The sequence below is a fragment of the Neospora caninum genome, chromosome VIIa (genome assembly GCF_000208865.1).
Source record: "Neospora caninum Liverpool complete genome, chromosome VIIa".
Classification (NCBI taxonomy): domain Eukaryota; phylum Apicomplexa; class Conoidasida; order Eucoccidiorida; family Sarcocystidae; genus Neospora; species Neospora caninum.
In genome coordinates this window covers 121,900-137,074 of record NC_018393.1, presented here as the reverse complement: position 1 = coordinate 137,074, position 15,175 = coordinate 121,900, and the positions used below count along the sequence as shown (strand labels likewise).

The 15,175-nt window shown below is 52.5% G+C and overlaps 2 protein-coding genes across 2 annotated transcripts; one reads left to right on the top strand and one right to left on the bottom strand.

Annotated features, from left to right (window-relative positions):
• Window positions 1–1,914: 1,914 nt before the first annotated feature.
• Window positions 1,915–5,132, top strand: NCLIV_019480 (proteasome A-type and B-type domain-containing protein; the record flags this gene model as incomplete). Its single annotated transcript, XM_003882142.1, has 7 exons — window positions 1,915–2,080; window positions 2,674–2,840; window positions 3,380–3,587; window positions 3,873–3,936; window positions 4,219–4,288; window positions 4,544–4,611; window positions 5,072–5,132. The coding sequence occupies 7 exons, from the start codon at window positions 1,915–1,917 to the stop codon at window positions 5,130–5,132; spliced, it is 804 nt and encodes a 267-aa protein (XP_003882191.1).
• A 1,642-nt stretch (window positions 5,133–6,774) lies between these two features.
• NCLIV_019470 (conserved hypothetical protein) lies at window positions 6,775–8,358 on the bottom strand (the record flags this gene model as incomplete). Its single annotated transcript, XM_003882141.1, has 1 exon — window positions 6,775–8,358. One exon carries the CDS (start codon window positions 8,356–8,358, stop codon window positions 6,775–6,777), a length of 1,584 nt encoding a protein of 527 aa, XP_003882190.1.
• Window positions 8,359–15,175: the final 6,817 nt, after the last annotated feature.

Below are 15,175 nucleotides of genomic sequence, written 5' to 3'. Positions count from 1 at the left end.
GCCTCCCCAAACGCAGACCCGTGCTCGTGAGCGCCTAACTCAGACACGGACCCGAGGCTCTCCGGAGGGCCGTAGAGTACCATTTTTTCCAAGTTGACGGTGCGGTTTCCCCGTAACGCAGCGCAGGCGCCTCTCTACAGAGTCAAAGGCGTTATTGTCAATACACACTATGTCGCGATAAACAGCCCTCCAAACTGTTCCCCGCAGCGTGACACAGAGGGAGACACATTCTTACATGCGGCACACACGGTCCCTCGGCATTTTCTGCATCACGCCAAGCTGATTTCTCGTCTAACTCTCGCCGGAAGACGACTGTGGACCAGGGGGCGTTTTGACACACAGCACTCCGTGCCGCCGGCAAATCTCCAGAGTAGGGAAGTGTGCAAACGTCCGACAAATGTGACGGCTCTGCTGTAAGCCTCTGAGATGGTAGAGTCTCTCTCTGAACCTTGAGATTTCCTCCACCACAAGGTCTTTCCCTGTGGCGCTCGAACGAGAATACGGACGCATGCCCCTTTCGTACCGAGCGTCATTTCTCCTCCCCAAGCCGACCTCGACCTGAAAACGATATCTTTTCGTGTGGCCTTGCGGAACTCCTTGTTTTGTTCCTCCGTACACAGCGCACGACATGGAAGGGCCCAAGGTAAACATGGCACGCGCTGACCGATTTCACCGTAGCTCTACCAAACGCACAGCACAAAAGCTTTGGTGCATGTCTATGCCTTTCTCGTCTCGGCAGCCGGAATCGGGACAAAGAGGGAAGCAATTCATTAAGATGCCTGCCTATCTTCATACCTGCCTGTAGCCCCTACACTACTGGGGTATGACGTAGGTTTGTACGTACACCGTGCACAAAGCCGAGACGGCACTCCACTGCACTGTGCATTGGTTTCTTTGTCTCGGCTTGTATATATATATATATGTATCTATCCTTATGAAAGCCTTGCAAAACGTCCGCGAAGACGTTTTTCTGCTGGTGGAGATCGCCGTTCTCTCCTGCCTGCCTCGGCTGCGAACTCGTGCCAAGACAGTGTGTGAAGCCGCAAGTAGCTGAGGTTGGACAGCCGGGCGTCTCCTGCATCGAATTGAAAAGATTGTCGCCGTCCGCTTTACGCTCGCTCCCGTCTTCAATTGAGTCGAATACGCAGACGGGGCATACGAGACACAAATCAGAAGTTTGCCGCAAGACGAAGATGCAGAACGCTGGGGGTTGCATGTGCAGCGACCATGGCGGTGAAAACGCGCTTGTGTCTCTCATTGCACTCCGAATATAAGGATTTCCGCCGTCTTTTTTGTGTTTGTCCAGGAGCTCCAGAAGAATTGTGGAGGCAACGCGAAACGTGCGTGTCTTCTTTTCGACAGAACTCATGACAATGGTTTTTTTTTCTTCTGACAAGCCTTGTCTTGGTTCCTCCTTTTCGTGGATTTCGTCCGCACGGTCCAACTCCGCCGTACACACACACATTGGATTCCTCACATAAAATCCGGGAGGAGCCTCTCTCCTCTTTCTTACCTTTCTGCAAGTCGGTTTCCCCTTCTGGGTCTTCTCTTCCTTCGCAGCGCGGTGTTCAAAAGGCCTTTCTTCCTCCGGGAAACGAACCTGACTTCCGGCGGCCACCGCGGCAAAAGCTGTCCGCCTGCACATCCGTGTTTTTATCGTCTCGTTCTGCTGTTTCCCGCTAGCCCTAAGCGCCTTTCTCTCCTTTCCTCTCTGACTTCCCGGCGTAGGTCTCCCTGTCTGCTGCCGTGCTTGTGTTTTTCCCGTTCTTCGTGTCTTCTCCCTCAGACTCCAGCCGTTGTCCTACACCGTCTCTAGTCCCTTCCAACGTTCCTCGTCTACCCAGTCCTATCCTCTCCCTCCCCTTCTCCCTTTTCAAGCCAGCTCTAACTCTTCGTCTCCCCCGAGTCTCTACCATGGCGTCGCTGCCGTCTCCTCTCGACCTCCAGGCCATGGCGGCGACTCAGGAGAACACTCTCACGGGTCTCGCCCCGCGAGACACTACTGTCCCCATCGTCACAACTTCCTCAGTCCTCGGCATCACCTACAAAGACGGCATTCTCATGGTGGCCGATACGCTCGGTAAGAGCTGCCCTTTCCGTCGAAGATCCCTGCCTGGCACCTGTGTTCCGTATTTTTTGCGGGCGCGAGCGTCTCTGCCCAAGGCTTTTACTCTGCACGGGGGATGCTTCAGATCTCTGAACGAACAGGGGACACAAAAGAGTCGGGCGTTTCGGGGAAAACGAAAACCCCTCGTCCGTCCAAAGCCCTCACCCCTACCCAGGCGGCACCGCCACACCGTCTGAGCTCTCTTCTCTCAGAGTTCCCTGGACACCGCATGGCCTTCCTCCGGTCTCAGAAGTGCGGTTTCTCTTTCTTTTTTCGTCTCCACGCTCCCAGTTCTCTGTTTTCTTCGTGTCTCCCTTCTATGCTGCCGACACCCGACTCGCCCACGGCCGTTCTGTACGTTGCCGTTTTTCCGCTCTCCCGGCTTCACGTTCCCTTTTTCTCTGCCCCGAGCGTTAGCCTTCTCGGTTTCTTTCCCCGGCTCTAAAGTCTTCGACTGCTGAGGCTGGTGCCTCACAAATGCTCGGCCTCTCCCCGGTGTCTGCGCGTCTCGGTCCTTCCTTTTCGTGTCTTTATATCGTCGCTTCTCCTCTCCTCTGTCTGCGCAGCCTCCTACGGCCGGATGACGCGCTTCAAGGACACGTCCCGGTTCTTTACTCTGGGGACGCACACGGCTGTGGCGTCTACCGGCGACTACTCGGACCACCAAATGCTCGAAAGGACGCTCTCGCGGTATGCCTTGAAAGACTTTCTGCACGACGACAACTCTGTCAGGGTAAGATCCAACAGAGGGGAGACAGAGAAAGAACCTTGGAGTCCGCGCTTCTTCTCTGCGGGATCCGCGCACGTTTCTCTCGCCACTGCCTTACCTCTCCTTTCTCCACAGCTCGCTCTGTCTCCTCTCTGAGTGTCTCCGTCTGTCTTCGCAGGCGCGTAGACACCTTATCTACCTACAGTTATATATATATATATATATATATATATATATATATGTACACCTTGTTTTTTGTGCAAATCAAAGTATACATGTGTATATCTGTAAAGGTCTAAAGTTTTGTGGAGCTCTGCATCCTTCACTGGGTGGCAAGCTCGGTGTGTCTCGCGGAAAATTTCCCTCCGCAAGATCTACAGACGTGCACCAGAAAAAAGACGCGACTGAAGTGCCTGAGATCCTCCCATCCGGGGACACCCGACTCGCTCTCACAGAAACGACGACTTCTTGCGTTTATTTATATAGTTGTATAGGGACTTCTTTCCGGGGATCTCAACGGAAATCATACCCTACTGTCTTTCTCTGGTCGCGGTGTGCTTCAGACTGCCCACCAGTACGGGGCGCTACTCTCGCGTCTCATGTACCAGAAACGCAGTCGAATGAACCCCTGGTGGCTGAGCGTCATCGTGGGCGGGTATCAGGGCGAGAGGACAGAGACTCGCGAGGTCTCAGACAAATGCGCGAAACCTTTCGTTCTCGGATACGTCGACATGTACGGCACATTCTACGAAGAAGACGTCATCGCCACAGGTACGAAAAAAAAGTCGCGCACGAAAGGGAAAGCGTCGTCGCCAGCAGCAGTCTCTCGACTCCTTTTTAGCGTTCAGAGGGTTCTCAGCACACGTAACGGCGGGTTTTTTCACAGGGAGAAGGGAGAAGGCGGTTTTGGAGGTCTTCGAAGCAGTGCGTGTCCTCTCGGCGACAGAGACGCTCCTGGGAAGGGAAGAGAGGAGAAACCGCGATCCGCTTTCGCGCGGAATTTCTTTTGCCTTCATTCCCTCGCAGAATGGCTCTCGTTCCACTCTCCTTTTGCAGGCCTCGGGCGCTACTTCGCCATCACCCTCATGAGGAACCGCCATCGCCCAGACATGTCTGAGGAGTAAGCCGCACGCGCTTCTCCTGTCCGCTTTCGCCTTCTCGCTTTGCTACACGCTTTAGGACACACGAAATAAAAACACCTCCGTTCACTATGTCTTTTCGTATGCACGTCGCTGTTCAAATTACACCTCTGCATATATATATATATATAGAGAGAGAGAGAGAGAGATGTGTATTCCTTGGATGATACAGATATGTATCTTGACCTCTATTTATGCAGGTTCATCTTTGGTTACCCTCTCCTATCTCTGTGTGGTGTGTGCGGCTGTTACTCCTTTTGCAGCGAGGCAAGGCAGCTGCTTGAGGAGTGCATGCGGCTTCTCTTCTACCGCGACTGCGGAGCATCGAACCGCGTACGGCAGGACGCACCCAAAGCACACCTGAGAAAACTCCAGTAGACTCCATTGTACAAAGCATATATATATATATATATCTGAGGATGGACATAGAGGCTGATAAGTTCGTGTATGTGTAGTTTTGCGATTTCGAGGAGAGGTCGAGAGAGGGAGGTTTGCGGCTTCTCCCTGGCACCGCCTTTCTTCCGCTGCTTCCGAACGTCTCTACTACTTCTTGGTGAAAAATGCGATTTTGTTGTGTTGTGTTTACAGATCCAGTTCACCAAGATCACCACCTCGGGCGTCACCGTGGAAGAGCCCTACGTCATCGACAGCAAATGGTACGAAAACTTTCCGAGATTGGAATACGGACGCGGCAAAAAGGGAGAACAGGCGCTGTGAGCTCTGAAGAGCGCTTCAGTTTCAGGCACGGAGTTCCTTTTCGCGTTTGCTTCTTTCTGCCACTGGAAAAGGAAATATTGACTTCGCTTCCTGTCTCCCCCCCCCCCCCCCCCCGCCGAATAAGACGATTTCTGCGAGAAACACAGTCGCTTCTGTACAGACACGGTGTCGTCCGTTGCTGTCCCCTGAAGTGCGGGAGATCGCGCGGAAGGAGCGACTCGTTGCGCATTTCTGTAGGCAGGAAAAGGTGACAGGGACTTCATTTGCATGCACGACAGTGACACACGGACGCACGGTGATCCATGTACATGTGTGCACATGCGTATATACGGATACAGGTGGTGCATGCGGATGGTGTGAAAAAACATGCGTGTGGCTCGGTCTCATTTTTCTTTTCAGGGATTACGAGCACTACGTGAAGAAGACGATGGACATGGGTCTGGCGGGGTGCGCGTGGTGAAGGGGGAAACTTAAGGGAAGAACCTCCTGGCGGGTCAACATCCGTATGCGGGGGGTGGGGGCGACCCGGAGGCACACGAGAGGCTTTCCTCGCTTCTTTCCGCGGACTGAAACAGAATGGATCCACAGGGAAAAGAACGGAGAGAGAGGAGCTGGGGGTATCTTCCGTCGGCTAGTAGCGACTTGTCCTTCTTTCCGGTTTTCGCAGAGACGAAAGCGCCAAACTATTCCCTGATGTCGTGTTCTCTTTTCTACCCTATCGCCCTTCTGTAAAAAGTGGAGAGGAAAGCAGAGACAGAGAAGACCGCTGTTACTCTCCCTTTGATGTTTTCTAGAAAAACAGTGCGTGCCTCAGTCCGCCGTCCCTGACACTGCGAGTTCACGAAGCTGTTAACCCGCGAGAAAATCAGGATCCTGAGGAAACGCGAGACAACAAAAACGAAGGAGCACGGGGTCATTCGTCTTCCTTTGCCTTATTTCTCTGTCTTTTCGTGCTCCATCGGCAGTTCACTCAGGCCCTACACGGAAAGAAAGAACCCATCTAACCGTTCTACCTGTTGATCTCTCCTGGCCTTTGTAGCTGTCCGAGTCTGTTCTCTTCAAGAGAGGGGACACAGAGAACCTCTCAACAGCGCGTTGTCTAGCCAAGTACCGGGCTTTCGTAGAGACACTACGATTCTCTTGTCTCTCCGTTGTACCCTCTCTCTCCCCTCAAGGGGAGGGATCAGCTGTCGGGCAGCCGCCTTGCACTGAAGAGCGTGTGCAAATGCAGTGGGAGTCATCGGCGGCAAAACGCATTTGTTGACTCGGAAGAAATAGACTCGCTGGTCAACACTCAGATATCGTGTAGGAGAGAAGCGTCTGTGTCGAAAAAGCGGAGAAGTTCGCGTCTGAAATACGTAACCGAGTACCAGATGCACGGGGGACACAGTTCATCCTTGTACGGCTTGTAGAAAAACTGGGCTGCAGGCAGAACTTTAGTTTACAAGGACAAAAGTCAGCGCACGACCTTCACGTCCGATCTGCAAATGCATCTCTTCCGCAAGCAAGGCACCCAGGCCTGTGTGTCGCAAAAAATCGCGGAGCGAGCTCGTCCTCTGAAAAGTTTTGGGTGGAGGTTCACTACGTGAATGGCTGGTGCATAAAACCACTTCCGCACAAAAAGTTGAGACTGGTTTTGACACGCCTGCGTAGTCCCTGTCGTAGGGAGACGAAGGCTGACTCAAATCGAAATGTAGGATGGACATATCCCATTTCTTGCCTCGCACCGCTAATGACTTGGCTCGGAGTCGCTTGTGAAACAAAAACATCCCGACTAACCGAGAGAGATCGTGTGGCGTGTTTGGGCCGACGCGCGACATCGGCGGGAGTTGAAGAGTTCTCAAGCATTTACATCCTTTTTTCGGATTTGGGATTCCGTGCCTCGCTTCGTATTCACTGAACACTCTAACAAGTCGAGAGAACGACCAAGCTTTTCTGTAGATCGCGTTTCAAAGAGCAGTTTCCCCGGGGAGTTGCAAAAACACAGCAACGGCACACTCGCTCTCTGCACACCGCAAGGGTCGCGGGTCGGTAGCCGCTGTGTCCCTCCCTTTGGAAAGGGGGCGTTTATTCACAAAAGTCGATTCGAAACAACGTCACATTCAAGGCGTGCTTCCCTTTTTCGCCTCCCTTTGTTTGCGGAAGACACACCAACGAAAGGCAGAGAGGAGCGCGAACTGTTGGAGGTTGTGCAGAACGTGAAGAAGCACGGCGCTCGCGAGACCGCCTCTTTCCATCGCAAAGCCCCAAACGCAGCCTTGGACGGCGGCAGTTAAGATGCGGTTCGCCGCAATGCAATCTGCAATTCGCCACCGATGGGAGGGGAAAGGGCCGTGCACAGAGCGAGTATCGACTGGCGCAGAGAGGAGACCCGAGCGATGTGGAGTACGGGCGGAGAGAGAAGGCGAGCCTAAAGGTGATGTGGAAGAAATTCTCGGCCCGGAAGGCTCCTGGAAATGAGAAGGCGTCGCAATGTGCGACGTAGGAGGCCTGGACTCAAGGTGGTCGAGCTCGGAAGAGGACGGAGGTACATAGTGCGCGATCGCGAACAGGAGCGAACTGATTGCAATGCGGAGCCTTTCTTCAACTCGACAAGGCGACGGAGGAGAGGGCTCTTGCGCTCCTTGGAATTGTTCCTGTTTCGTACTCGCGCACAGTCTTTCCGTATCCGTCTTGACCTCCTTCTGCTTATGGGCACCACGTTCCCCCTCTGAGGAAAATCTCGAACGCCTCAGAGCATTCCCGAGACGTTGACTGACGCGCGCCCGATCCACGGATTGGTTGTTGTGTTCGGCGCCTGTCCCCGTTGAGTGTTTGCGGTTCCGGCTGGTTTCCTGTCTTTGCGGAGAGCAGTGATAAGACTGTCTTGTCGCCTGCGCGTGTCTACCCCGGCTTTTCGCCTCTCCGCCGTTGTCGGCGGAAAGAAATGGACTCGGCCGCTCGCGAAAGAAGGTAAGCGGCCGCTTGCCCTCAACTGAGAGCCAAAAGGACACAAGCGAAAGCAGCGGAGAGAGCAGGCATTTCTGCAAAAGAAATCGGAACTGGAGCTCCTCGAAAAAAGGGCCGGTCAGCGTGGCTTGCACAGCCGGAAGGTCAGGTGTAATGACACCTCGGATAAAGGCGTGCAGCTGGTTGTTTTTGTCGAGGAGGCGCCGCCAGAAGAACGGAAGCGAGGGGAGGAGCAAGAGATGCTGCGAGGAAAGCAACGCGTTCAGACCGAGAGCTGTGAAAGACAAGAGCGTGGTGAGACAGTGCAAATGGAGAAGCGTACAGAGGGGCAGAAGCTTGGCCTGGGGAAACCAACGCACTGAGACGGCGCGGGCGCACGGCAAAGAACCGCCATGAAGCTGTTTTCTCGAAAAAGACACAAGCCGAGCGCCCAAAGACGGAGGAGTGTCAGATAGCGCAGAGGAAGAAGAGGACCGGGCCGACGAGCTCGAAGAGCGACCAGATTCGCGGATTGACCATCTTTGCACCGGAGTGCACGGGCGCGAGGCCGAGTTCAGCAGGTGGGCGGCGCACACTGCGAGCGGACGAGCCTGGCAAGAAGCGGCAGCCAGAGGAGAGGAGAACGGCGGAAACGGCGAAGACGAGATAGGCGTTACATGAGAAAGGGCAAAGAAGAGAAAGACGCACAGGAAAAAATGACGCGACGCAGGGCTGCCGAGCGCAGGGTGGCGGGACATTTTCTCGAGCAGGGCTGCCGATCGAAAGACGAGATCGCGGAAACATCTCCGCGCGCATGTCTCCTTTCTTCCGCGCAGAAGGACGCATGACGCGGAAAACAGAAAAGAGGAGCACGGAGGGGAGAAGGAGAAAGGGAACAGACGGTAGTGGGGTTTTGAAAAAGGAAGGGAACGCAAAAGAGCCGAAAAAGAGAGCAGCCGCTGGAGCCCAGGATCCTTCGAAAAGTCCCCCGCGAGGAGACACACGCGTCGTGACGGTGTGCTGCTCCGGCCGCCGGGACTCCCCGTGGATCTCTTCGTTAAGGGAAAACTCTTGGAAAGTCGGGCAAACGTTTTGTGCGTGCAACTCTCTCGATCAAGAGATTTGAAAAAAACGAACTGCGGAAGAACAGGTTCTCCCGGTGTTGCCACTCTCCACGCCACAGCCAGCAGATGCAACCGGGACAGGTCGCCACAAGACAAAGCCGGCCGATTACATCGTTTCTGCTGCAGAGGCTTATCTTTAAAAAAGTTTCTGTCTTCTCCAGTTTGCCTGGTCTCCTCAGGTCACGGTACGCTTTCGCGACGCATCTGCCTCGAAAAAGCGAGGGAGAGTGGCTGACGCAAGCATCCAAAAGTGTGCACGGAAACAGGCACAAAGAAAGGAGAACCGCTCGCTGGAGCGAAAGAATACACTGTGCTTCATGGTCCCTCCGGCGTCTCCGGGTAGTTTCTGAATCACCGAAAGCTTTTGTTCCGGCCCACAAGAGAGTCTGCAGTAGCGTTTCAGCGGTCTAGTTTTTCTGCAAAAGGGAGTCCAGGGCAGCTGTTGCCTTACGAGAGTGTGTGTCCGAGGGAATTTTGTCTTCCTTCAGACTCTCCCCTCAAAAAGGATGAAACGGCTTGTCTGTGGGAAAGTATACAGCGGCGAGCTTTCTTGTAGGTTCTGCGTGGGACATGTGGCCGATCATAAAAGAGGGAATTTCTCGGTTTCCCCGGCTTCTGTTTCGTCTCTGGCTGTCTTTTCCTGTGAAACAGTGTGAACTGAGCGGGAGAGAGATGGGAGGAAGAGACACTGCGAGGACGCACAGGGGACCCGTCTGTTTTTGCGCTGCCTCTGCTTCCTCTGCCTTCTATCGATAAACAGCGATTGCAGTGTTCCATCATATCGCCCTCATGAGTAAGAGGATAAAGCCAGAAGCAGGACAAAAAAACAAGGAGAGTAGAAAAGAGAACACGACTCGAGAATACAAGGGAAGGGGGACGCGGTGATGAGCGCTTATAGCTACAAAATTCTCCTTTCCGCACATCCAGCATTCGGCTTTGAGGAGGAAGCATCAAAAGGTGTTCTCTCTCCCGCTTTTCCTGTTAGAATAAGCATTCTCTCTTTTTAAGACCTCGATCTTGCATCAGTTGCGTGGAAAGTCGAAGCGTCTCACCTCATCTAGCCGAAAATCCTTTGCACAGCGCCCCATATATATATATATATATATAAATATGTAAGTATATGTATGTATAAACGGAGCGCATGCGCTTGTACACACAAGTGCGTGCACACATAGATATATATATATATATATATATATATATATATTGCGCCTAGGAACGCACGCACAGTATATATGTAATATCTCTCTATACAGCAGAAAACGTACAGAGATCCATTTATCCTCTGCGCCTTTTTGAATATTTCAAGAGAGCTAGGGATTTCTTTCATCAACCGGCAGGCGAGCCCCCGCAATTTCTGGAGAAATCGCCATGATTTTTCAAAAACAAAAGCGCGGTTTCGACGGCGCTCGTCGGCCCGTTTGAGAGTCAAGGACATGAGATCTACGTCCTATTGGGTCCCGAGAAACACTCCGTTCTGTCGCGTCTAAACCGGACGTTTTTATCGTATGTCGCCCTCCATTGTGCTGCGCAGTTCCTGGGACTGCTGCACATCTATCTTTTGCCAGTTCTCTTAGATTTCTACTGTTGCGTTCCTCTTCTCTCACTTTGTCGTCTCCCAGTCCACTTCTCTCCACTCCATTGCCTCGCCTCAGGTTCAGCAGACGACACTTCTGGAGACCATTCGTCTCGACCCATCGCCCAGGAAGGCTGAAAGGGCTAGCGGGTTTTCTGCGTGCACTAGCGGCTGCTTTGTAGGCAGAAACGCCCTCGCCTTTTCGGAGACATTGGCCGTTTTTAAACATTCGAAGACACACCGACTCGTGCTTCTCCAGGGCTTCCGGTCGCCCGAAGGTACGGTTGCAGTGGCGACACTGATGGGTTGTCGTGGCTTCGCTGTACTTCGCGAAAGTGGCCTATTTCCAGGTTAACGGAGGAAACCAGACATGAAGGGACCAAATAGAGGGAGTGCGTTTTAGGCCACGCTTTGCAAGTGCCTTTTCTACACAATTTTGCCTGCATGCTGGCACATCAATGAGATTAAGGTGTAGGTTTGTGCGTACAAGCCGTGCACATAGATGGCGCTACTCAATCACACGCAGGTATCAAAGAAGGCCAAGTAAAGGAAAAGGCAGAGCTACAGACTCGACAAAACAGTCCAACACACTCTCGTAACAGAAGCGTGCCTGGAACCAACACACAAATATGAGATAGTGAACGCATCTCTCGTTACGAAGCTGGAAGCGTTGCACTTTGTGGGTCCGGGGCTGTTGGATTCTGCATTTTCTCGCGCGGTCCACCTCTCGTTTGTGAGTTCGGGTTTCCGCTTGCAGGTTCCGGACTTTATCTAGTTGCTCCATCCGCCGAAAAAGAACCCAAAAGAAATATAGATTGGTACAAAGAAATTAGCATCACCTCCGTCCAAAGTCGGCATTACGAACATAAAGATCATAGCTAGACCAGTGATGCTAATCTCACGTCTTCCATCGAAATCGAAAGCTGGACTGACCTGCGCGGCAGCGACTTCAGCGGGATCGGTGACCCTTGCCATACGCATGGCGGCCCGAAACTGCTCACTCTGAAACACAAACGAGACGAAAGTTTCGTTAGATTTTCCGGAAAGGTGTTCGCACAACCAGACAATGTCAACGGACAGGTAGTCGTGGTAACAGCAATGATGCATTCGTCTTCTGTTCCACGGAGGTGTCGCGTTTCGTTTTCTCGTTGGTTGGTGGCCGCTCACCTGCCTCCTCCACTTGCTCATTGGCTTCTCTTCTTTGGTCACTTTGCTGAGAAAAACCAAGATAGATGACAGCACCTCTTTTGTCGAAGCCTCCACGGCGGATGCTGAAAGAAATGCCGACACTCGCCGAGTGTGCGCTGTCCCTGTCCGTTTCGCTTCGATACAGTAAGAGAGGCTGGGCATTTTCTATGAGATACCTTGCGGGTATTAAGGCAACGAATCAAAAAAGTAGACTCTTGCGCGGTGGAAGACTGGGCCTCGACTGTATGATTCACGATTTATTCATAAATGCAGATGTACTGGCCTTGTCTGTATGTGTTGGTAGACGACTCAGACTATCCTGTTTTGTCTACAGCAAGCATATAAATATATGTGTTTTCATATTTCAGTTAGTCTGAACGGTTACAAGGAGCTAGGCGCACAGCTAACCGTCTTTCTGCCTAACCAATTCTGTGGCAAGATGCATCCGCATAGGTAGAGGCAAGCACATCGAAGAGGCTAGTTACATGTGGGCATAGTGAGATGTGGGGGGCGTCATGCCAGACAGAGAGGTTCAAATCCCCTCGGATGAGAGGTTTAACCACTGGAGCCGGCTTTTTGACCTGTTTCTTTTGGCGCCTTCGTTTAGATGAAGGAAGGAGAAAACCTGTACCTCGTGTTTCTGTATGGTACCTGGCAGACGTGCAGAGAGCGACAGCTGCTCCCTCGGCTACTACAGCCAATCGCTTGAGGGCCATATTGTACTCTTTCCGCTTCGTCATAAACACCTTGCAGTTGAAACCACGCATCATACGAAAGGCCCTTGGACATATGCAAGACAAAACAGGTCAGTTGTTGATGTCAGAGTAGGACTACAGAGGAGGATAAACCCGAGGAAAGAGTGAACGGGTTGGCCGGATAAATGGAAAACCGCGGCGATACGGCTTGATTTCACTGTCTTCACACAGGACCATCCATATCCATATCTCTAGGGGTTGGCGTGCGACTAGATCCAGATGCACAACACACATACGCGCCTTTGTTGAATGTCCCTAACTCGTACCGGTATACATAAGCTCTGATGCTGGAGGGCATCGCTCGATCGACAGAAGTAAGCAGGGAAATGTACGTGTATACGTAGTTATGTAAATAGGAACAGGCAGATCTGACAGACCGATCCACTATCATGTATATTTTAGCTATCTATATGTGTACGTGTACTGGCGTGCGCGCGCATGTTTGCACACACAGAGACGCAATTGCGTAAGACATGATGTTCATACGGCTCTCACATTTTGGCAAACCTTGACGTGCTTCTCGAAGGAGCTGCTCATGAATGTTCGGCCGCAGTCTGGACACTGGAAACCGCATAAAAAGACACGGCAGAAAAAAATCGGAGAGTCCACTGCTGGCTTCCTAGAGTCGAGGCCACAGACGATGCCACGCGAATCAGGAAGCCGTACCTCGCGCTCGGTCGCAGCCTCCGCGGGCGTGTCCTCGTCTTTCCATCTCGAATCACTAGCATCGGAGAGATTGTCACTTTGGAAGGAGGGGGGCCGATCGAAAGTTGATTTGGTTGACAGCGATTCCCTCTCGTGTCTGTGCTTCTGCCACGCCGACAAAGAAGAGGCGCCCGCCGGCGAGTTCTCCACCCGTCGCTCTCCGTCGACAGGTCTCTGTGCTTTTAGTCCCAGTGCGCGTCCTTTGGATGCGCGACCGGGACGATTCTTCGCTGGCCCTTTGGAGCGTTGCGAAGCGCCCCTGTCGGCTGCGGAGCTGTTTCGCCTCGGCTGTGTGTCTTCTGCGCCTTCCGATCGGGCCGTTCGCGAGATCGCTTCAAACTCCAGCAGAGTCTCTCGGCGGCTGCCGGCCAACACGCCTAAAGACGAAGACTGCAACCTTTCGATGGGCTTTGTCTCGGGTCCTTCGAGCCCTGCGTCTGAACAGCTTTCGAAGAGAACAGAGTCGGTGGACTGGGAAAACGCGAGAGAGCTGCCGTGGGCGCTTCTGCCGCACCCATCGGTGAGGCAAACGTCGCACGAAAACTTTTGCTCCTTCTCTACACGCAAGGAAGCATCTCTCCGACATACAGAAGACGCGACAAGCTGTTCTGAATCGCACACGAAACTCCCGTGGCGGGCGGTCCCCACGTTCGCTGGCAACGAAAACTCGCGAAAGGCTTCTAAAGGAGAACACGCTTCCTCAGATGCCGAGAGAGACTTCCGGAGAGGCGCTCGAGAACAGCTGCCGACGCGGTGTGATCGGAGAGATTTCGCGTGCGGAGACGAAAGATATCTATCTCGTCGTGATGGACCGCTTCGCAAGCTTTCGGTCCATTCTGCTTCTCCTTGTTTTGCAGTCAATTCGAGGCAGGAGGTTTCCTCAAGTTGGCGTGAGAACCTGCGCGGGTCGCGCCGATCCCCGCCGTCAGCGGTGGACCTTATTTCTGCAAAGAACGGAACAACCAGACGGCGAAATGCTCAGGTCAAGGCATCAGCCCTTCACGACACGAGGACACCGTCCTCTTCTGTCTCCAGCTTGGCAAGCGTATCTTCTTTCCCTCGCAGAAATTGCCTCCCTTTGAGTCTGTGGTTTCCTGTGGCCGTGAGTTCAGACACGTGATTTTTGCCGAGACCCAGTCTTTCCTTCGACGGAACGTCTCCGACGCTATCTATGACCTCTCCACTTTTTAGATAGAAAGAGCGCGCCGCTGGTGTGGCGCAGAATCGACAGCGGAAACGCTTATTCGAAGGCTCACCTTGCTTTCGGCCGTCTCGCCTCTCGGATTTTTCTTGGTCCTCGGCTCTTCGTCCGCCGACGCCTGCCCCGTGACAGTGACGAACGGCGTTCTCTGCCTGGTGTTGGGTATGGTGTGCATCTTCCAGTTTTTTGTTCCTTTCAACGGCCTCGCGGGTGCGGCTGGCAAGTCATCACAAAGAGTGGAGAGAACACGAGAGTCAGGAGGCAGAGACCCACGATTTTTGCGCCTTCGTCCGTAGTCTATATCGCTATGAGTGTCTACAGAAGCACCCATATCTATCGAGGCATATATATATATATATATGCATGTATATATCTTTGTACTCCACCAGTGAGGACAGAGATACGCATACATACATACATACATACATACATACATACATACATGCATACATACGAGTTTTTAGCAGGACACTTCTGAACAAGAGTAGACACCCTCTTTTTGAATTCAGGTTCACGGTTAGCCCACCGCTCTCCTGACACTGTTTTCCGTGGGTCTTGTCAGCATGCACGTAGGAATCTTTTTCTCAGGCATTCGAGACGAATACACATTAACATATATATATATATATATATATATATGATGGACATTGTATACATACACATTTGCGCAGGCATACATCGTTTCCTTCTTTTGGTTCTTGTCTTTCTATCTCAGTTTCTCTCTCTGCTGTGATAACTCACTTGAAACTGTTTTTGTTTGCTCCCCTCTCAGAAGAATCTTTCTCGTTTCGTTGCATGCGGAGTTTTAAAAGTCTCAGAAGTTTCCCAGCCTGGACAAGCTCCTGCTCGGTGAAGTCATTGATCGTCGTCGATGATTCAGGCCTCGAGGTAGAGGCCACATCTGCTTCTTTATGTAAGGAAAACACTTGAGGGTATCTTTGAAAAGCATTTTCCTTGCCTGAAAGTACACCATCTACAGATGTTTACGGAACGAACAGGAAACACGAGGAGAGAGGTGAGTGGACA